Source organism: Filicampus tigris, chromosome 12 (assembly GCF_054856515.1).
Source record: "Filicampus tigris isolate MCC_2025a chromosome 12, RoL_Ftig_1.0, whole genome shotgun sequence".
NCBI lineage: Eukaryota > Metazoa > Chordata > Actinopteri > Syngnathiformes > Syngnathidae > Filicampus > Filicampus tigris.
In genome coordinates, this window is record NC_141228.1 from 17,078,693 (window position 1) to 17,101,617 (window position 22,925).

The following is a 22,925-nucleotide window of genomic DNA, read 5'->3' on the forward strand; positions in this document are numbered from 1 at the left end:
GGGTTTTTTGTAAACATCAAAGGCAATTTAATCTTTGATGAAACATACATTTCGCCCAACATAAAAGATCATTTAGTCTTTGAAGAAGGTCGCCTATACGTTTTTGGTAAACGTCAAAGCTAATTAGGTTTTCAATTAACCCTTGAAATGTCTTCGCGTACATCATAAGATAATTTAGTCCTCAGTGAACCTAGTCCACAAACATTAAAGACAATTTAGGGAGAACTTTAGTCTTTGATGAACCTTGGTCAAATCTTTGCAAAAGATTCGTTGCAGGCTTAATTAGCTTCGATGTTTAGGGAACATGTGAGGTTCTTTAAAAAAAAACAAAATTTGCTCTGATATTTATGAATAGATGTCCACAAGGTTCGTTGAAGACTGTACATTTTCCCAATATTGTCTTTGGTGTTTGCAAATAAGGTTTTAAAATGTTCCTCAAAGATGAAATAGTTTGTTTCCAAAATATGTTTGTAATGTTCCCTGCAGACTCATTTGTCTTCCCTAAATTATTTTGGATGTTATGAAACCCTGTAGATGAGGTTCCTTTGTTTTAAAGGGAAAGTCAACTAAAAATCTTCCTCACAAGAATATTTTATATATGCAGCCTCGTTAGTCTAAACATGGCATTCTGATTAATATTGCGTTTGTGGAATATGAGTTAAGCAGTAAAATCACCTGTTTTTGTCCATCTTTGAAGTCGGGGTCATTTTGCGACTTTCTATCGACTGAAAATGACATCAAAGTTGCTCAGGGCTCAGATAACGACAAATCGTGGCTCGGCTTCAGAAAACAGGTGAAACCATGATTGGTCATTATTTGAGCCCTGAGAAACTGTGATGTTGTTTTCAGTCGACAGAAAGTAGAAAAATGGCTGCCCCTTGAGATGGCTGAAAACTGTGGATTTTGCTGCTTAACTCATATTCCACAAATACATTAATCAGAATGCTGTTTTAGACTATTGGACACGCATAGAACATATTATTGCAAATACATTTTTGATAAAATTTTATATTAGTATTTTTTAAATATATTTTAAGTGTAGGTATTTAATTAAAAGATGTTCCCACTGATTATTCATCAACTTCACCAAAATATCAAATTGGTATTAAAACAAGTTGAATCCTGATGAGATTCTGATCCAAAATGTGCATTTCGTGCGTAAAATCCAGGTGAGCAGCTCTGCCAAACGTCCTCGGATGATCTTGTCATTTATCGGTTGCGTTTGTGTATAATTTGATTGTGATACCAAGACGTAACTTGGATGATGGTTGCGTCCCTCGGGTGCGCACGCACGCACCTCACACGCATCAACTCGGGATGGGCGCGCTATAAAAGGGGGGTCCGGGACACCAGGGTTCGGTCCTTCCTCTCCGGCTGTCGCGCGGCGCGGAAGCCCACCATGGCACCGTCGCGTCCTTTCGCCCCCGCACGGTAGCGAGCGAGCGAGCTGTGCGTAACGACGTGGAGTTTCGAGGGCGCCGCGCCATGGCCAACTCCAGCGCACCGCCGCCGGGAGGCTTGGAGCTGACAGTGGGCTCGCCGCCGTCCGAGAGCCCCGCCGCCGCAGCCGCCGACGTCCTGCGCCTGGTGCCCGCCTTCTGGGACTCGCCGCTGAGCCACGGCATCAACGTGTTCGTGGGTCTGGTGCTGTGCTTCACCATGCTGGGGCTGGGCTGCACGGTGGACGTGAGCCAGCTGGGCGAGCACATTCGGCGGCCGGTCGGGGTGTTGCTGGCCGTCGTGTGCCAGTTCGTCATCATGCCCCTGGTGGCCTTCCTGCTGGCGCTCGCCTTCTCCCTGGACGACGTGGCCGCCATGGCCGTGCTGCTGTGCGGATGCTGCCCCGGCGGGAACTTGTCCAACATCATGTCGCTGCTAGTGCACGGAGAGATGAACCTCAGGTGCTTCCACAGCAACTTTGTTTTTTGTTTGTTTTTCATTTTTCACATTCTTTCACGCAAAAAGTAGTCGTCGACACCATCCATCCATTTTCGAGATTCCGGCTACATCCTGGATTGGTCGCCAACCAATCGCAGGGCATATAAATTAAGATGACAAAAGTATTCATACAAAAAAAATTATGATGAAAGATTAAAATCTACCTGTCATTAATTTCAAGTAAATATGAATAAAAAGAGTATTTTCAAGATCCATATTATACATTCTCTCATCCCTAGTTATAATGTTGGTTTTCTTCATTGAAAGGTGTTTAGAAAAATCTAAATGACAAAAATATAAAATTCGTACAAAAATACCACAATGAGAGATTAAACATATCAGAATATTTTTAACAAAATACTATGATGAAAGATAAAAATACAGTATTGACATGACAAAAATATCCAAATATTCATACAAAATACCATAATGAAAAATTAAAATGTACTATCAGGATGAGAAAAATATTAAAATATTCATACAAAAATACCCAGGTGAAAGATTAAAAATCAAATATTAAGAGGACAAAAATATTTAAATATTTCACAAAAACACAATGAGGAAAGCTAAAAAAAATGGAGCAAAATGACAAAAATATGACATCTATTGATTCATAACCACAGTACCATGGTAACTACTGTTATGGCTGTCGCAACATCCATTCATGGCACAGTTTTGCAATCTGCCATATTGATGCAGCATTGGAATGATATCAATGCAATACATGCTGATATTGATTTTTTTTTGTCCCACTCCTATTATGAGCCACTTAAGCAAACTGCATTACGACTAAACGACAGTTTACTTACAAGCGCTGAACACACTCAAGGACACTCTAGAAAATGTTACAAAATAAACAAGACAATATGAACTTCAAACAATAATAAAATCTGAACATTTACAGTAGTTTTTTGACATGATTAAAACCTCTAGATGGATTCAAAGATGACAGAAGGCTTTCAGGATTGCTTTAAAGAGAAAGTCAACCCAAACATTTTTTTTTTCCCAGAATATGTTCTATGCAGGTCCACTAGTCGAAACAAGGCATTCTGATTCATTGTGTTTGTGCAATATGAGTTAAGCAGCAAAATACACCAATTTTAGCCATTTCGGAGGCGGCCATTTTGTCAATTTTGTCGACTGAAAATTATTGAATAATGAAAGTTACCTGAACCCTGAGCAACTGTGATGTCATTTTCAGTCGACAGAGGTGACAAAATGGCCGCCCCCTGAGCTAGCTAAAAACGGGTGCTACACACAATACTGTGTTGCCACCAAGTGCTCAAAAGTGGAATTACACCACAAAATAAAGAACAAAATTGAAATAGAAATACAAAGTAGTAGGCTGCAAACCCGGAACCCAAAATGGAGTGGAGTTTACTGTAGTGGCTTTTTGCTTTAATACTAGAGAGACTCCAACTACCGGAGACAATTCTTGTGTGTTTAACCATCTAAAATCAATCAAATTTTAGTTATATAGCACTTTTCATACATAAGAATGCAACTCAAAGTGCTTTAAAATCACATGTTCTTTCGAAAAAATTGCACATTTTGCAGAAAGATAATTTATTTAATAGAAAAGTCATGTATTTGGAGGGAAAATAAAAAATGGGGTGAAAGTTTAAAAGTTTTTTTTTTTTTAAATCAGAAAAAAATTATTTTAAATGAAATATCGGCCATCCAATTAATCAGCTAGGCCCTAGTTATGAGCCAGCTTCAGATACACCGCCACTGAAGTAAAATATATAAATAAATAAAATGAAAAATAAAAATAAACAATTAAGAAAGATGTCACAACTCACCAGGCCACGCCCATTGAATGCACACATCCAACTCATGCATACTACAGTCCATACAGTAAAAAAAATGTTAACAGTTTATTGCTTTACATCCTCTTGCTCTTTTCTTACATTTTCCTTTAATAATTTTTGAGCGTCAATAATATTCAGATTTTCGCCATTCGCGGGCCAGCACTGTCCCTATCCCCCCGTGAATAGACAGGGTACACTGTATTTAATTTCCTAAAGTTGCATTTACTAGCATTTGCCAAAAGAAAAAGTGTTCTTTGCAATCGAGTTGACCGTCAGGTTTCCCCATCGACAGCATCATCATGACCATCTCGTCGACGCTGTTGGCGCTGGTGCTGATGCCGCTGTGCCTGTGGATCTACAGCCGCGCGTGGATCAACACGCCCGTGGTCAACCTCATGCCCTTCGGCACCATCATCCTGACGCTGTGCAGCACCCTCATCCCCATCGGCCTCGGTGTCATGCTGCGCTACCGCTACACGCGTGTGGCCGACACCGTCTTGAAGGTAAAGCTCTTCCGAAATTCGGCATTTGTGCGGAATTGCTGTGATCGATTATGAATTTTCTCATTTAACAGGGGTTCAAAAGGTTTCAGGAACGGTAATTTTGTCCTTAACCTGAATGGTCACAGATGCCTTTTTGGTTTGATTAATGTGCATTGTCTATAAAAATAAAAATAAAAATAAAAAAACGGTGCCCTCGGGTACTAATTAGCCCTAAGGACAGCAGGAGTAGCGCACGGGTCTGTTCTGAAAACAGCTCACCGGTGATGGGACACTGTGACTTACTAAGAAGAATTAAAACATAAGGAGAATGTTAGCATTTATTTTTTTATTTAAACTTACCATGATACATTTTCCATCTGTAATGAATATTCAATATTTTGTTTGTTTCCAATGGGGATAAAAATGCTGTTTTTATTTACCCAAATGTTTTTTTAAAAAGTACATGTTAGTAAGGAAAATGGAATACCTTGATCTACGTGCTCACGGTTATCATTCCTTCAGAATCTAATATTGGCCCATGCCTACCCCAGACTAAATTTGCATTTCCAAAATAACTTCTCGACTTAGACGTGCCCCAATTTACAGAACCGATTTCAGTGCGCCATCTAGTGGGCCAGCGTGGAAATGTCAGCGGTCGACATGAAATCTAAAAGCTAAAACACTGAAAAATACAGCAAGATGTTAGCGGAGCTGGATCAGCATTGTGTTCTTGCCTCTAGTAATGGCTTGAGTGAAAATGCATTTTTTAAGTTTTTACAAAAAAACGTACATATTCCAGGTTTAAAAACAGCTCAATTTTCTGGATTATTAAGTGACTACCTCTGAAAAGTTGAGCATTATTTTTAAAAAGGCGCAGTTTCCTGCATTGGGCGTCATTAGATAAGATCTCCGTAATGTTAGATGTACAAAATGTATACGTGAGCGTACCTGACGGAGCGCTCCGCTGGTGTCTCCTCAGGCGTCGCTGTGGTCTCTACTCATCACCCTGGTGCTGCTCTTCATCCTGACGGCGGCCATGCTGGGCCCCGAGCTGCTTTCGGCCATCCCGCCGTCCGTGTACGTCGTGGCCCTGCTGATGCCCATGTGCGGCTACGCGGCGGGCTACGGCCTGGCCGTGCTTTTCCACCTGCCGCCCAACAGCCGCCGCGCCGTCTCTCTGGAGACGGGCTGCCAGAACGTGCAGCTGTGCACCGCCATCCTCAAGCTGGCCTTCCCGCCGCAGCTGATGGGCGGCATGTACATGTTCCCGCTGCTCTACGCGCTCTTCCAGGCGGCCGAGGCGGGCGTCTTCATCCTGACGTACCGGACGTACCGCAAGCGGGTGCTGGGCAAGGAGGAGCCGCCGGCCCGGCGGGGCGGCGAGGACACGGACATCACGTACCAGCGCTTCCAGGATGATGACGGCGATTTTGACGCTTCGTACGGGGCGATGACGGTGAGCGACCCAAACACCATCATGCTGGACCCCTGCCCGCCGGACCCCACGCCTGTGTGACGAACACAAAGTTAGTGTGACATAGTGAGAAACAAAACAATACAAGACGGGCTGATGCATGGAAGGCCTCAATAATCCGTGTTTTTCCCTTTTCAATTGGCAATCGTGAATAAAAAAATGGTTACTGGTTATGAAAAATTGAGCATTTTTCATCCTTTGCGAGAAATTACAAAATGAGCAGCCACTTTCTCATGTTTTTTGATATTCTATTGCCAATTGGAAGTGGAAAGAAGGAATGCTACACGGATTCTCAATGTTAATCACTTCAATCAAAAAAAACATCAACATGCGTGGAAACACATCCGTCTGTGAATGTAACAATCAGCCATTTTGTGTGTGTGACCAGCTGTGCAATGTGTATATGAAAAGAAATGTATGGAGGAAATTAAAAATGTACAGATGTAAAATCTCGTTTCTTGGCTCAAGACCCTAAGAAGCTAACCACTGATATAAAGAAGAAAAGAACAAAAATAAGGGCAGCAGAATTTGTTTTGTTTTATTTTCATGTATTTATAAGACTGCCGGTATTTTCTCTAGCTTTTGAAACTTGAAAACTAGTAAATGTAAAAATGGATTTGATATAAATTTCCCGTGACATCACGCACCGCCATATTGGAGTTTGACACGTTTTGTTCCAGTACTTTGTGCTGCACACATTTGAGCACAAAGTCGTACAATGACGACAAGGAAACTGGGAATAACCTTTCACAAGTTCAATATTTGTATATTTTGTTATACTATTACTTTCTTTCTTTTCAAATTGTCCATTCTTGATAGCAGACGTTTTGGCATTGACAAAAAAGTAAACTTTTAAATCAATTGGAAAGGGTTTTTCTCAAATTACGATTCAATTTCAATGTCAATTAATTGCCTTTGGTGTTAACTAGCCTCTCCCAAGATGTAAGCAATGTAAGTACTGTACATCGAGCAGACAAAAATCAATAAACTTGTCCGTGGGTGGAATCCTGGACACGCCCCCCACCTTTTGGCGGGAACACGGCTGATTTGAATCAGTCCTAATTGGTATTCACACGTGCGATTTAAATGACGTCACCTGCTCAGACTAGTTGGTTGAAGAATAAAAAAGAAAAACAAACAAAATGGCAACATACGGCGACGAGCCAGTCGACCGCTATTTCTATCCATCTTACAACCACAACCCTTACGCGGGCCGATACCGGCCCAAGGAGGCTCCGTGGAAGTACAAAAGTTACCTGTCCCACTATGGCGACGCCTCGGAGGCCTTCAACAACCAGCAGCGGGCCCAGCTCAAGTCAATCTTGTCTCAGATCAACCCCAAGCTCACGCCGAGACTCCGCAAGGCAAACACCAAGGACGTGGCAGTGCAGGTCAACCCCAAGCGGGATGCCTCGGTGCAGTGCTCCCTCGGGCCGCGAACCCTCGTCGCCATCAAGCGAGACTTCCGGCGCAAGAAGGCATCCGAGAGCTCCGTGACGTCCGGCGAAGGTGGAAGCCCCAAGACTGTGGTGCGGTACCCGCGAACACTGGCGCTCTACTCACCCGTCGCCTACCGGAACATAACCTGCTTCGTGGCGGAGGACAAAGAGTCGTCGCCCGGGGAGGCTGATGCGGCCAAGCCGGGTGACGAGATCGAGGCTGCTGCGGCCAAGCCGGGTGACGAGATCGAGGCTGCTGCGGCCAAGCCGGGTGACGGGATCGAGGCTGTTGCGGGGGACGTGGAGGAGGAGGAGGAGGTGGAGGAGGAAAAGGAGAAGGAAGTCGGGGGGGAGAAGCGGGCCACGCCGCTCAAGTCAGAAGAGCTGCTAAAGGTAGAGGACACCGTGGCAGCCGTAGAGGAGGCGTCGAAGGGGAAAGTCAGAGTTCGCTTCCAGGTAGGTTCTGTTAAAAAACATGTACATTTGCGGGTGCCAAACCGCGAGTATGCGGGGGTCCATTTTGTCATGACTATTTGCTATTCTTCAAATGAACAAAAAGTAAACTTTAAAATTTTTTTTTTTTTTTTTTACAATTTTATATCCAGTACTTCATTTGAATTCCTGCAATCATTTTAGTATTTCTTGCTGCCCACTTATAAATATTAATTCACTGGTAGATAATAATAATAATAATGATGACAATAATAATGTTAGTTCTGAAATTTAAGTTTCAACGTTTGTGGACTTGTTTTTAACCACCCAATAAATTTTGCAGTTGTCTACTTTGAAAATATGTGTCCATTGGTAATTTAATTATAACTTGTAAACCCAGTAACTCATTACCCTGATACTTAGGTCATCCAACAAATCATCTTATCTATATCTTTATTTTAAACAGTACTAGTCCTTTGGGAAAATCCAAAGATGCTTTTGAAAATTTGAATTTTTTTTTTTTCCAAAATAATTTTGAACCATAATTTTGTGGACTTAAAAAGTTATTGAAGTAGTAGTAACACACAAGTGGTAGAGTAATTTTTAAGCAGAAATAGGCCTTTTAAAGCCTGCAGTTTATAGAACAATGTTATTAAATCTGAAAATTAGTATTTGTACATAAAAAAAAATGTTGCTGAGAAACTTGTTTCGTCTTTGCTGTCATATCAGTTTCTGGAGCAGAAGTATGGCTATTATCACTGCCGAGAGTGCAATTTGAGATGGGAAAGTGCCTATGTGTGGTGCGTTCAGGGCACCAATAAGGTAAGGACTTCAGAGTTTCAGGTTGTACATGTGGGTCAGTGCTCTTGACCATCCACCACTGCTGCATTGCAGGTTTACTTCAAACAATACTGCAGGAAATGCCAAAAGGAGTTTAACCCGTACCGTGTGGAGGACATCACATGCCACGTGAGCTACTTGTTTTAAGTAAACCTGGAAAAAATAAAAAGAGCTTGTTAGTCTTGACTAAACTGCTGTCCATCTTCTGTTCAGACTTGCAACAAAGCCCGCTGCTGCTGCGCCTTAACTCAACGCCACGTGGATCCCAAGCGTCCGCACAGGCAGGACTTGTGCGGCCGCTGCAAAGGCAAGCGGCTCTCATGCGACAGCACCTTCAGCTTCAAGTACATCATCTGACCACAACTGCAATCGGATTCTGTATTCTTTCAGTACAGCGATGGTGTCTCCACGCACATTCATTTCTATTAAAATGTCTACCTTGCACTTCTTGGAAGTGTCTGTCTTTTTGTATTTGATACATTTACAACCTAAATTCTAACTTAAGAAACAAAACCAAGTTTGAAGACTATTGAAAGCAATATTGAGGGGGAAAAAAAAAACACCAGATGTGCATCCACGGGTACTGAACCACAAGTATGTGGGGATCCACTGTATTACAAAGGATCAAAAGATTTAAAATAGAAATAAGGCAGAAATTAGCTTTTCTTTTTAATGTATTATTACATAGGGACATTTTTTTTTTAGATTATGAAACTGATGTCCATTGATGAGATGAGTGGCTCCTCCCCCACTATTTGAGCCCCGTTGACCAGTGACGTTACCACTGCTCATCCACCCCTACTCTTGCCTGTGGTGCACCATAAGGGTTGATTTATTTTTGCCTGATTTTTTTTTTTTTTATTTACATGGTGTCAAATGAGCGCCGCAAGGTCTCCCTTTCACTCCTATGCAAACAACACACAAGCTCTCTGGAAGGCCCTGCAACAACTGGGTGGGATAGATTCCTACGTTTACATGGATATTTTTGTTACTCAAACATGTACTGTAGTATTGTGTAGGGATAGGAAGGTTACTAGGCGAAGTATGTTTTTCAGAGCGGTTTGGATTCACACATTCAGTGGACACTGAATAGTAATAATTTGTGAAAAGAGTGAAATTGAGCAAATTTGAACATAGGTTTATGCCCTACAGCAACAATATTAATTTGCTTTGTTTTTAACTACTGTAGTAGACTTTTCTCTCATATTCATCGAGATGCACTGGAAAAAGGGCATACATTTGCTTCTTCAAAAGGACAACGCTATCAGCGATGACATATCAAAGCATTCCAAACAGTCTGGACTGTATTAGATCTTTATTCATCCAGAGAGAAGGCTGGTATGTGAGTGAACAAAAAAAAAACAATCCACCTCTAAAATCAAAGCTCTCCCAGGTCGAGAAAGAATCTTTAAATAATAAACAGCATTCAGAATATACCAGACAAGCAGTGACCGCCAGGGGAGAAGAGTTCTGCTTGCTTGGCGGACAAACGGGAAACAGTCTTCCTCCTTATCTTTGGATTCCGAGGCGGAAGAGGGAAGGAATGCGTGTGGTGGGATACAGATGCTACAGTAGAGCCCTCACCCCCTTGCCCTATTCTCTCGGCCATGACGTCACAAAAAAGGCAGCTCATCCCACCATGGAATAAAAAAAACAAAACAAGAGGTTGGGTTATGAATGACTCATCACATGAGCATGGCGTGTTCTCTGCAGTGCATTAATGTACAAGGAGGGCGAAAAGACTGCTTTTTAGACTTTCTAAAATATATACAGAGTAAGTTATGAGCTGTGTGCATGTGTATATCTATTCATCACACAGTTTCTAAAGGCAGCTGCATATTTGGTTAAACGGGCGATTAATAGCCATTAAGGACGCCTTGAAAGGGGGCAGGTATATATTTATAACTCTATATGTTTCTCTTTTTACAACTTACTTCCCTGAGGATTTCCCCACAGGCGCTCGCGCGTTAAATATCCCAACATTTACAACCGAGGAGGTTCAACTCTGAATCATAAAAAATACATTTCTCCCCAAAAAATACTCTGCTTTTCATCTCTCTCAAGCATGCTTTTTTTTTTTTCTTATTTTTTTTTTTTGCTTATGAACGTGTCGTCGATTGGCGTGCAGGGTAGGGAAAAAAAACTGCAAAAAAAGCACAAAAAAACAAAATCAATCATCCCACTGCTTTGCCAGGCACGCTGACGTGTGTGTGACTTATTGCAAACGGAATCTTGCATGAGGTTTTTTTTTTTGTGTGTGTGTGGGGAAGATACACTACTCAAAAAAAGGTCGGAATTTGGGGCTCTTGGGGGAAGTTTTGGGATGAACCTAAAATGCACTAGGACCTTTACAGGTAAACTTAATTCAACTGTTTGTCAATGTTTCACTACTTTCTGCACAATTTTTTTTTTTCCTAACAAGTTGCTGCCCGGCAACATTCATAAGTGTTTAATCCATGAAAATTTCCAAGGACTCACTTCTGCCTTTCTATGACTCTTCCAGTATCTCTGGAGATGACACTGAGATAGTTCAGACTCAGTGGTAACAATATTGCAACAGAGGTACTGGAAGACTCACAGAAAGACACAGAAGTAGACATAGCTGCAAACGTATTGGTCCACTCCGACTTAATAGTACATTTTAGGTTCATCCAGACATGTAACCCCAAAGCCCAATATCTCAAACTTTTCTCAAGGAATGCCTTAGCTCCTAGCGTCCATCCGGCATGAAGAAGAAGTCTCTTATTCCCGCACATCCTTTTGTAGCCCTTTTGTACGCCGAGTCCCCCGCCACCTCAGCTCACGGTGTTCCTCCGCCGGGAGCCTGCGCCCGACTCAGCGCCTCTCGGATTTGCAGGTTGAGCTCCATGAGTCGTCCACTGGCCTGGGAGAGGTCCCGGCTGGGGCCCACCACGGCCAGGCAGCCCGTCTGGCCCAGCGTCTGGTGGCGAAAGTAGATGTGCAGCAGCGTCTGCACGGCGTCCTCGCCCTCGCTGCCGAAGATGTCGTTGGGCCACAGAGACCTGGCGCAGGGACACATGGGTGGACTTTTAGAATAGTTATGTATGAGTTGAACAGTTAACATTCGCATACAGGCAGGAACCATCAGTGGCGAGTACGATGTTATTTATTTATTTACATTTTTCAGAGTGATAAAAAAGTGATTGTGAAGTACTATATTGTACTGTTGAGGTTTGGAGTTGATCAGGATGTATTGGAAGATAAAGGTAACTGTGTTTTTTGCTTTAGTAATGGCCTCAAATACGTGAAATGCTCTTCTTTAAATGCCACACATCAGGCTCTTTCGTATCGATGCGTGCGGGTGAGAGTGCTTGGAAGGAAGACTATACAATCGTCCGTGAATCTGCAAAGTTGTTTTTCGTAACAGTTTAGTAACACGCTGTGCAGTGTGAACGTAGCCATAACTATATAGCGGGTTTCTTTCCATGTTATTTTGTGACGTGATGGCGTTATTAAGTGGTGGATTAGGTCACTAAATACCCACTGAAGGCCCACTGCATTACCGTAACATCTATGCTAATTCCTGTCTTGGCTTTTCGCATTTGTTAGCTTTCAGCTAGCCAACTTTAGTTCCATGAAATGAACATTTGGGTGTTATAATATTCACATTCTAATTCTCTTCTGTCTTATACTCTCTTTGTATGTGTTGCTACTACAGCAACAGAAGCAGCTCTGTTAGCATTTAGCTAGCAAACGTTCATTTCAGGAAAAAAATGAGATTGTTAGCCTGCTAGTATTATGACCCAAGTCTTTTTTTTTTTAACTTACTATCACAACATCAATTAAAAAAATACAAATGTGCATGGTAAAAATGTATTTTTTTCCCTTGTCTATATAGATTGTCAGTCATCCAGGTGATGGTAAACTACCTGAAGACTTTGACTTGGGTGAGGGCCGAGCAGAAGTCGCGGGCTCTCAGCGTTTCAACCAGCGACTGGATGGCTGTCTCCGTGTTGGCGTGGGCGGCGTCCGGCATGCACACGTCTTCTTGGCTGTCATTTCCCCTCTCGGCCGCCTTCAAGCAGCTCTCCAGGGCGCTGAGTTCGTCCGACATGTTGGTCACCTAGGTGACGGGAGATGGATGACAGATAGATGGGAATGGCGTGGGTGCATGTGTCGCATAGAAGAATGGAGCAGGCGGGATAGCAGCAGCAAAATAAACATGTTGATTGAATTTGAGCGCTAACTGCAGCTGACCCCATCAATCCCCATAAGAAATTATTCAATTTCATTCAGTAGTGTAATCCATTTAAAGGTGCATTAAGATGCAGCCTGGATAGAGAAGCCGCACAGCCGTGCAGTCAGCAACCGCCCTGCAATGTTTCCTTCAAGCTGTACACTTCCATTAGCTAGGCAGTTTTTTTTTTTGTGTTGCTTTTCCACTGTCAGATTTTGGGACAGGTGCCAAAAACATTTGTACTAGAATAAAACAGTACGCAAAAAACCCACACTGTTTGAGTTTTACCTTGGTTTTAAGGTCATGGTTCAGCACAACAGAAAATGGCTTTTTGGGCCCGAGCAATTAATCTGCTGGCTGATTTCCAACTGCCCCCACCCTCAAAAAACTCTCTGTTGTAAGGTTAAACAAATACAAAAGGAAAACATTGTAAAAAAGTCAAATGTTCTGTCTGTAAATGATATATTTAATGTTGTGAGCATTGAAGGACCCAGAAAGTTTTTCCATTACCGGTATATATTTTTATTCTGCCAAATATTGGAATTGGCACTGGTCTAAAAAAAAAAAATCCATATCAGAAGGGCCCAAGTAAAAAGCAATGCATTTAATAATATTTAAAATAAAATAAAAATATATTACCAATGAAATATTCTAAAATATAATAGTTAAAATCTATGTGTATCAGTGAAACCTCCACATTTTGTCCTTGAGGAAGATGTAACATCAAAACTTTGTCTTTAGGGAAGTGCAACATCAACAGTGCGTTTAAAAAAAAGAAACAAATTAAGGAAGGTGCACCATCATTAGTTTACGCAATTAGTAGTAAATACTTTGTCTTCTTTTGGTCAAAGTCTTACATCATGAGTCTTTTTTAACATTTTTTTCCAAAGAAAAGTGCAACATCAAAACCTCGTCTTTTTGTTTGGGTTTGTTTTAAAAAAAAATGTATGAAATGCAACGTCCTTTCTATGCTTCTGGCTCACCTCTGCCTCCCTCTTGATGGTGTCCACTCTGCTAATGAGCTTGCAGTAGGCCTGGTAGAGCAGCAGCAGCTGAAAGTGCAGCTTGTACAGGCGGCGACACAACTCTAGCTCCTAAGCACACACAAAAACGCAAATTGCGGAGGTGAGGAAGATGTAAAAACGTACGAGCAGACGGCTGTGCGGGGTGAAATGGTTAACGAGGCCTGGAGTAGAGCTCCATCCGGATGTCGGGCGTTGAGAGTCTATTGCTAGCGGAATTAGTCGATTAGAAAAAGATCCATCACGGAGTGGCTGTCTGTATGAATGAGTCGATGATGTCACTAATTACAGGGGGTCCTCAGTTTGTGACAGTATGAACGTACCAGAATAAAAACGGCACACAATGAACTGGTTTGTGCATCAGTCTAAGGATACGTGGTCAAGCGGCACAAGAAGGTACACTTCACTTACTACCACCATATTTACAGGTTTTTCAAACATTTACTAAAGTTATGACATTACTAATGCATTAGCATAGTTTAGCTATTGCACATTCTGACTTTGATACAAATTCAAGTTACGACAATGAACTCCTTGGCCAAAAAGTACTGACAAAAAAAAAGTACTTAGATTCAGTAAGAACCTTTATAAACGGCCAAAAACTGATAAGAAAGGACTAAAAAAGACCCGAATACAAATCTGGCAAAAATATAGATGTCTATTTTTTGTCATTAAAAAAAAAAAAAAAAGTCTGAAATTGAAAAAAAAGGCAAATGAAGATAAAAAATTATGACAAAAACAATGGAAAAAAAAGAGAAAAAAACAACTTAGAAAAGTGAAATATCTGATGAGAACTTACTCCCAAAACGGCTATAAATCTAACAAAATCTACCCAAAAATATGAAATAAGCTCACAAAAATCTGGCAACAAAATAAAAAGAATGACAAAAAAATGAATAGTTTTGCCAGAAACAAAACACAAAAACAGATAAAACTCAAACAAAAATAATCACAAAACCTGAACAAAAATCAAACAACTGATACAAACTGGAGAAATTATTAGGAAAAAACAAAAACACCGCAAAGGCTGATACAAATGTGACAAAAAAGGACAAGGAGAACCGATAATGAGGAAAGTCAATTAAAAAAGTGGACACAATCAAACACAAAATGACCAAAAAATTGATACGAATTCGACAAAAAATATGGCAAAACTAAATCAGACAAAAAACAGATACGAATCTGAAAATAGTTGGACAAAATCAGACGAGACAAAAATATTACCACATCTAAAAAATAAAAATAAAGTTAAGACAAATGAGAAAAAGTCTGTCAAGCAAAAGGCAAAAAGATGACAACATTACGGCAAAAAATGAGAAATTCAACAAAAATCATGCAAAAAAAAATTAATTAAAAAAATGATAAAAAGTCAGACAAAAAGCTGACAAAATGCAACAAAAAACTGAAATAACCTGGCAAAAAGTAGGCAAATAAACAAAACAAAACTGACAATAAGTAAAATGGTGCATCCCTACGTAAAAATTGAGGTTATGTAGCCGCAACTGCAAGCGAACACCGTCACAAACTGAGGACCACGTGTATTCATCTGGGAGGGTACACAACTCATTTGAAAAGGGGGTGGAGCAGCAAACATGCAAAATCAAAATAACAAAAGAACCCCCCCCCCCCCCCCCCCAAATCCTCCTTGGTTCGTTCGAGCACCACAGGTCCTCCATTGGATCCAGGCAGCACAAATGATTTGTTGCCATTTGGGGGTAACAATATGATTGGATGAGCGCGTTCCATGTTACGTGGCCAATCAGGGCAGAGGTACAAGGGGGTGTGATGAGGATGGTTGATGTTGTCTATTAAAACAGGAGAACCACTTACTGCCAGACTCTCCATGTGCTAAGCAAGAAGAAGGTGACAAGGAGAAGGAGAGAAAGAGCAAAGAATTAGTTGGAATTCACACGCCGTTTGAGGGGGTGGAAAGAACTGCGTAAAAAATGTGTGCTTGACTTGATTTTAAGGAAACGTCGTTTCCCCACTATGTTAGCGTAAAGCTAGCAGACTCGCTAGGTTAATGATAATGTCAGTTATGTTGTAATACCTAAAATGAACATTTATGATAAAAACATCCTGAAGCAAGGATACTTCGCTTATCTTCAAACTACATTACCACATTTCTCAGCATGAGAAAGTTAACTTGAACATGGAGCTTCTAAGAAGAATTCATAAACAGCAAACACAATTTTGAGTTAAATTAGACAAAACTGAAAAAAGGCAGCACACTAACAAACATGACCAAAAAACACCCTGACAAAATACAAGTATTTTTAAAAAACATTTACACACTGTTTGAATAAAACTGTTAATAAAAACGTAGTAAAAAAAGAATACAAATCTGACCCCCAAAAATTACAATAAAAAATGTGACCAAATATTGCAATAATTTGAAAAATGTGACCAAATGGCAAAAAAAAAAAAAGTGACCAAATGGCCCAAAAAAAAGTCACGCCATACAAAAATCTGGCAACAGTTAACAAAAACATCAAACAAACAAAATTATGACAAAATTCAGGATTTTTTTTAAATGTGTCAAAAAAGATTTAAAAAAATACAGTGGGATAAAATGACAAATTCATTCCCCCCCAAAAATGTGAAAATACTGAAAGTAATAAAAAAAATCTGAACTGACAAATCTGAAGAAAACAACAAAAAATCCCAAACTGACAAAATCCAGAAAAAAATTGAAAAAAAAATACAAACAAAAAAAAGACTAAAACCTCATGCAACTATGATTTAAAAAAAATTGACAAAAACAATGACGAAAAAAAGGATAGCAAACGGACAAAAACCCTGATCAAAAAGTTGTGCAAAAAACAACAAAAATTGAGCAAAAATACTGAAACACAATATGGCAAACTGATAAACAACAACAAAGAAGTAACAAAACCTACTACCAGTAAATATGTGTGATTTTATATAACAACGTGAACATTTAACATTTCAACATGAAGCTTTTTGAAAAATTCATTTGCGGTAAATTTTGGGAATAATGGACGAGAACGTGACGCTGCTGGGATCAATCCGCAAACAAGCTTCAATGTGGGGGGTGTATGGGGGGTTGTGGCTTATAGTCTCAACTCTCAATTATATTTTGGCCTCTATATTCGCGAGTGGGATGTTTGTTTACTCAATGCAGAAGGCGGCTCGGCCTACCTGTGCTTGGGTGTTGAGCCGCTGGCAGATCTGTTTGTCCCCGAAGGTTTTCCTGCAGTTCTCCAGCCACTAGAAAAGCAGGAAGATGAAAGATGTTTAGGAGGGACGCTGGTGACGGTGGACTTTGATGGCCTGCATACATCAGCAGGGCTGCTCAGCCAGGGGATTCAATAAGAGCGTTGTACTTAACGTATTAAAACAAAACAGCCTGTTCAAGACAACGAGTGGATAACGGCTGCGTAGTATTTGACCCTGCGGGGGAGCGTGGTTTTCTCATTCAATTAGCGGCCACGCACGCCACCCTTGCAATCTCATCTCCCGAGCGCCTCCCCCTCACCAAAATCCCCCTCCCCGGCCCGTTCTAACTGATTTAGGAGGACCGCGGGGTTATTTTTAGCCCATGGCTGCCGCTGATGTGAACGCTGACGCACTCGTGAGGCAAGGCAAGGCCCATCGCGACGTGGATATGGACAGAATTTTTTGGTACGGTACAAAGGTGTGCGTACCCACAGTGGTGTGCAAGGGAGGGGGTCGAGGGGGCCATCCACCTGAGGGGGGCGTCGCCTACATCTACCAGCAGCCCCACCCAACCCGTGAAAATTTTTGAATGGGCAGCAACATATACCAGGCAGGTATCCACAAAAGCAGTAAAAAGTAAAAATAAATAAATACATAAATGAAAATTAAAAAAAGAATAGAGCACTCACGAGCTCCGCCGCCTCCCTCTTGGCGTTGTACGTGTCCAGGTGCTCTTGCAGCTCCAGCACGCTAAACTTGAGCGTCTCCAGCAGTCCGCACGAGACCAGCTAGGACAGAGAGAGACACGCGTGAACACCCGACCCCTGACCCGAGCACGGCGCGGGGGCAAAAGGCAAATGCGCAAAAGGCAAACTTGGGCGGCAGAGGCCTCACCGTCTCAGCGTCCAGCAGCACGGTGGGACACCGCGAGTGCGACGTCATGACCTCCAGGGAGCTGAGGAACTGATTGCCCATGCGCTGAAGCTTTTCGCCGAGGAAGTGGACGGACGCGTGTGTGATGGCGCCGAATTTCCTCTGAATGCTCTGGATAGGAAGAGTACAACGTATTAAGAAAAGCTATAGTCTCACATTTCTTGCCAGTGAGAAGGAAAAAAATGGAAGAAACAGGCGCAAAGGATTAACAATTAATCAAATTCAAATTGACATTGCAATATCATAGAATGTAATTTTCAAATTGCAAAGGCTTCAATACAGAAAAAAAAGGGCTATATTTTTTCTATATACTGTTGGCCTCTGCATACTCAAACTTAGGCACTCGCGGGTTATTTGCAGATTTTTTTTCCTCCAATATTTTAATACATTTTCACCAACGTTTTTCATGGAAATAGCATTATGAATGTTTATCAGCATTTTTTTCCATCCCCGGTGCATTCAATATGCATAATTTATACCCACATTTTCACTTGACCAGCCTGGTCCCTATACATTGTATATGTATAATTTATTTATTTATTTAGTGTCAACATTAGTTCAATGCTTAAGAAGTGCCGTCCACATGTTTACATTGCGTTTTTTTCATGAAATGATAAACTGAAGTACTAAAGACGCAGATTTGTTAACATTTGTTGTTGTAATCTGATTTACTCACTTCTGTTTATAACACACTTGTCTGGTAGAATTTTGTTGTCAGATGACCTGTGTTTCATATGAATTCATGGTTCATTTGTCTTTATTTTGGTGTAAACCTAATCTACAGAACCAAAACATTTAAATCTGATATTATTTATTTAAATGCAGATTAATTTATTGCTTTTGTTTGTTAAAAAAATAAATGGGGAAGAGGACCATGAAAAAAACAATTCCATATTAAAATGCAATTGCAACTTTGAAGGGAAAAAAAAAAAAAAAAAAAATCACGATTTTTTTTTAAAAAATTGTTCAGCCCTAGTTTGCTGTACATAAAATGGACTTAACTTCCAGATGGACTCGTTTACTTGAGTCTACTTTCCTTATGCACTATAGTTTGCCCGCCCACTCTACCTGAAAGAGCTGCGAGAAGACGTGGAAGGTGTAGACGGCGGACGATCCGTCGACGTCCGACAGCATCTGGTTGACGTGGCAGCGCCAGGCGTCCTCCTCGTCGTCGTAGGCGACGGGCTGGAACGCCGCCAGGATGGCCGACAGGAAGGGCGACGGTGGCGGCGAGGCCTGGGTCTCGGGGAAGCAGTCTGTATCACCTTCATCTTGGCTGCAACGACCCAAAGAAGAATAAGTAGTATGGAAAACAAACAATACATAGCTGGCATCGAGCCAAAACCTCCTATGTCACAATTTGGTAAATTTCAAATTTTTTCACGGATCTTATAATCTTGGTCAGTCCACACGCACGTTTTTATTTTATTTTTTTTAAACAAATTATTGACCCATCTAAAGTGTTAATAATGGCGTGCTCTCTTTGAACGGTCGAATCTTCATGTTTGTTTTGAAACAATCATTTTTTTGGCCTTTTTTGGAAAAACGCAGCTTGGAGGTACCGGGATTCTGCCCAACAGCAGCGATATATGCCTGTGAATATTCTTATATTCTCTGTCTACATGTTTTGCTACATCATTTGTTTGAATATTTGTTGCTTGAAGGGCTGTAGCATGGTGACACCAATCTACTCGTTAGCCTGTCTTTGGCGTTTTTCATTGTGTGTTAGCACTAAGCTAGCAAAAGTCAAATTTGGCTTAAATACACAATGTGTAAAGTTCTTTGTTTCGCTTCGTTTGACGATCTAAACTGTGAGTGGCAATAAACAGCTTGACGAATCTTCTTTAGACAAATTGTTCACTACCTGCCAAATCGCTGCTTGTAAGTTGTGAGTTGCGTGGGGACAAAAAAATTGTCCAAATGACATCTTATATCTAAAAAAAACGTACAAGTCGGGTCTCGTATCTCAAGGCACCACTGTACGAGTCAATGAAGTTACGAGCCAAGTAAACACGCAACTCAAGGTACCACTGGGCTGTAAGTATTTCTTGTGCCATTTTTCTTTGGTGGTGTTTACTGAGATTCTCTCTCATGTCAAATATGCGCCTTGGCTCAATATATGTTGCTCAACCCGGATGTAAACAAACGCTGGCTCACTTCATGATGGATTTGCTGCAGTGCTCGAGCACAACAACATGAGCTATTAGCCACTTAGCATCGCGCATTGCTCTCCCTCTCTCGCTCCGTTTCTCCCTCTCTGGCATACACACACACACACACGTATAAATGTAAATATATATACTGTATACAGTACTCACAGGCCCGTGGGACCAAAGAGCCTGAAGAAGCAGACGGAATACAAGTATCTGAAGCCGGCACTGCCGAGCACCGCCGCCGACACCGTCTCCGTCCTCATCCCCGCGCTCTCTCTCACTCGCTCTCTCTCTCATTGCTCTAGCGCAGTGCAGACAGCCTCCGCATATTCGCTCTGTGCAACTCGCGGCCTCACAGCAGCGAGGGGGTGGGGGGGGGTTTGAACAGTTGGGCGTAAATCCCCATGATGGTCTTGTGCTCAAATATTAGTGCCCCCCGCTGTCAGTGCACAATCACTCAGAGTGCACCCCAGCATCCCCCCCCCTGCAATCGAGCATCAGTCATGCATGCTTTATTGACAGGTGGCTCACAACGTGGACGGGCCACGGTGAGCTTGCGCTCTGCTCCTTCCTGTTGTTCCCAAGCCGGCATAAATTCCCAAACGGGCGACCGTCCTCCAGTCGGAATTGGCCCACCTTGAGAAGGAGGGAGGCCTTCGTCATTCAGGCCCACATGAGTGGGAGCCAGGCCAGAGGAAAGATTAACTGTCATGCCGAAGTGTTCAACGCAGAGAGCGGGCCAAAACAATGATGGTAAAAGCAGCGGAACCTCAACTCCTGCCAATGCCATGAAAAAGTGTTTTCCAATATTTGACATGAGAAAACTCTTATGGCAAACCACCAAACAAAAATGGTGCAAAAAAAAAAGTATAAACGGTGGTACTTTTATTTACAAGTTGAATTCATTCTGTGACCAAACACCTAAGTCCTAACTAGGGCTTTGAGCAATATGTATTTTTTTTAGGCATATGCCGATTCCCATATTTAGCTGAATAAAATTTTGAGTCATATTTTCTGTCTTCATGTGTTGCTCCGTTATTTGTTTTCAAGTATCCAGTGCTTGGTTATAACATGTGACGATTAATGCTAACCCTTATTATAACATGTGACGATTAATGCTAACCGTTAGCCTATCACTGGCAATTTCCATTATGTCTTAATATTAAGCTAGCAGGGGCATTCTTAAGCAATATTATTTGGTTGTTTTGAATACAGAACATGCGTACTATTTGTTTGATATGTAGTTTGACAGTAAATTTCAACTGGGAGGAGCATTAAACGCCCTGATGACTGTTTCTTAAAAAAATCTGCCCAACTGATGCTTGTTATGAATTGAGTGCTTGCAAGTCAAGGGAAAAAAAATTGGACAAACAACTCAACTCAAATCTAAAATAAACCTTGCAAGTCATGTCACTCTTATCTCAAGACATCACTGTACTGAAAAATGGATTAGTTTTATCATGTTATTATAAATCTATCAGAGATGAACAATGTTAAAGTGGCCCTGGCATCCTTCAATTTTTCTAACGTAGCCCTTGGAAGAACAAGTTTTGACACCCCTGTTCTACGCTAAAATGTCCATACATGTCTCGGTGGAAAACCATGTAAGGTTAAAATCCCAAATCCCAATAAACTCACCTGGACATGCCGGAGTAGTCGGCTTCCTCCTCCTCGCAGCGCTCATCTAGCTCCTTAAGGGCCTGAGTCACATCCTCCTCCCACACGGAGCCACAGGTGCTGTCCGGATCCGGGTCTAAGTCCGGGTCGAGGTCCGGCTTGGTCTCCGCTTCCGCCGGTGGGTACAGAGGCAGGACCGTTTGGGGATCCTCCTCACAGAGGGACCCCGGCGGAGTGTCTATGGCCGGCGGTGGAGGGGGGGCCGGATCCAGGTCCTCCCGAGACTCCATGGGAGCTTGCGCATCCGGGAGATTGCACAGGTCCGGACGGTCGGTGGGCGGAGGGGGCGCGCTGCCGAAGCCCGTGTCCTCGCTGACGCTGCTGCTCAGCTCGTCCGCCACAGTCGTCAGGCCGACGCCATCCTGCAACATCAGCGCATCGTACATCACCGGGGAGAGCAGACTCCAGACCGTCATTAAGGCCTTTACTTAAGAAACTGCCTCATCTCAATGATCCAAGGGGGACGTTAAAGAAACCATTTTTACTTCCTTCGTACGTTAACCTCTCCCGCGGGAAACCCACGAAAACGAGAAAGGATCAATAAACATGAGGCAATATTAATTTATCACGGAAAACGGCATTAGAAAGTGCACCCTGGTGCCAACAAAGCACATGAGGAAACGACCGGGGGGAAAGAAGGAGATAAATGACATCTCCGTTGAGTGATATTTTCAGTACTTCATAACGGTGTGCCGCAGCCCATCCCGACTAAATGGAAGAGAGAAGTTTGGTACATCCTGGAGCGGTTGCAACCCCAAAAAATACTTGAAAAAAATGTGACTGGCTAAAAGAAAACTTTTCATCCAGGCTCGAGTTTGCAGTAACTTGTGGAAAAAGATCACGGAAAAATCTCATGATATAGTGAAAAAAATCCACAATATAAAGTTGGATATGCCCTTAAAAGCTGCTATAGACACTGAGACCGCAAAAAAGTGATCTGCAATATGGCGAGGGTAAACTGTAGTATAAATTTCCATGATTTCTGATTCAAATCTAATGTTGCTCACAAAATATACAACAATCTAGTGCAATTGTACATGGTGGTGCGTAATAATACATGATGAGATGACTACACATTTACGTTACGCACAAACACATGAGAACATGCAAGCTACACACAGGAAGGCCGGAGCCCAGATTGGACCCTCAACCTCAGACCTGTGAGGCAGACATGCTAACCACTAGAACACCGAGCTCCCCTGACTTATGATGGTGATAAAGCAACAACACATTTACATTCTATAGCCGTGACCTGCTAAGAAATTTCGTAGCAGCATCCAATGAATCCAAACAATCAAATGAAAGCACTTGTTTTGAACGTTTTTTTTTTTTTGTCCCATTAAAAG

General features: G+C 41.9%; 3 protein-coding genes across 12 annotated transcripts in view; 2 read left to right on the forward strand and 1 right to left on the reverse strand.

Annotated features, from left to right (window-relative positions):
* Positions 1-1,349: 1,349 nt before the first annotated feature.
* slc10a4 (solute carrier family 10 member 4) lies at positions 1,350-6,154 on the forward strand. Its single transcript, XM_086048250.1, has 3 exons — positions 1,350-1,901; positions 4,042-4,252; positions 5,211-6,154. The coding sequence occupies exons 1-3, from the start codon at positions 1,486-1,488 to the stop codon at positions 5,745-5,747; spliced, it is 1,164 nt and encodes a 387-aa protein (XP_085904376.1). The 5' UTR covers positions 1,350-1,485; the 3' UTR covers positions 5,748-6,154.
* Positions 6,155-6,782: 628 nt separating this feature from the next.
* On the forward strand, positions 6,783-8,860 carry zar1 (zygote arrest 1). The gene is made up of 4 exons (XM_086048251.1): positions 6,783-7,600; positions 8,306-8,398; positions 8,471-8,545; positions 8,630-8,860. The coding sequence occupies exons 1-4, from the start codon at positions 6,848-6,850 to the stop codon at positions 8,771-8,773; spliced, it is 1,065 nt and encodes a 354-aa protein (XP_085904377.1). The 5' UTR covers positions 6,783-6,847; the 3' UTR covers positions 8,774-8,860.
* An 854-nt stretch (positions 8,861-9,714) lies between these two features.
* fryl (furry homolog, like) overlaps positions 9,715-22,925 on the reverse strand; it is an 85,908-nt gene continuing 72,697 nt past the window's right edge. For 7 of the 10 annotated variants that reach the window (XM_086046250.1, XM_086046248.1, XM_086046249.1 and 4 more), the window contains 9 exons: positions 21,541-21,941; positions 18,818-19,025; positions 17,711-17,860; positions 17,506-17,604; positions 16,799-16,867; positions 15,467-15,484; positions 13,598-13,708; positions 12,307-12,500; positions 9,715-11,439 (listed from right to left, as the gene is read on the reverse strand). In XM_086046250.1, the coding sequence (XP_085902376.1) occupies positions 11,217-11,439; positions 12,307-12,500; positions 13,598-13,708; positions 15,467-15,484; positions 16,799-16,867; positions 17,506-17,604; positions 17,711-17,860; positions 18,818-19,025; positions 21,541-21,941 (1,473 nt within the window). In that variant the 3' untranslated portion in view covers positions 9,715-11,216. The remainder of the gene's footprint in view (positions 11,440-12,306; positions 12,501-13,597; positions 13,709-15,466; positions 15,485-16,798; positions 16,868-17,505; positions 17,605-17,710; positions 17,861-18,817; positions 19,026-21,540; positions 21,942-22,925) is intronic. The other 3 variants (XM_086046251.1, XM_086046244.1, XR_015088863.1) reach the window with 2 other exon arrangements.

Coding starts and splice junctions, on each gene's coding strand:
- slc10a4 (XM_086048250.1), top strand. CDS start 1,486: ATGGCCAACTCCAGCGCACCGCCGCCGGGAGGCTTGGAGCTGACAGTG. Junction 1,902..4,041: donor CACGGAGAGATGAACCTCAG/GTGCTTCCACAG, acceptor CCCCATCGACAG/CATCATCATGACCATCTCGT. Junction 4,253..5,210: donor TGGCCGACACCGTCTTGAAG/GTAAAGCTCTTC, acceptor GTGTCTCCTCAG/GCGTCGCTGTGGTCTCTACT.
- zar1 (XM_086048251.1), top strand. CDS start 6,848: ATGGCAACATACGGCGACGAGCCAGTCGACCGCTATTTCTATCCATCT. Junction 7,601..8,305: donor AAGTCAGAGTTCGCTTCCAG/GTAGGTTCTGTT, acceptor CTGTCATATCAG/TTTCTGGAGCAGAAGTATGG. Junction 8,546..8,629: donor TGGAGGACATCACATGCCAC/GTGAGCTACTTG, acceptor TCTTCTGTTCAG/ACTTGCAACAAAGCCCGCTG.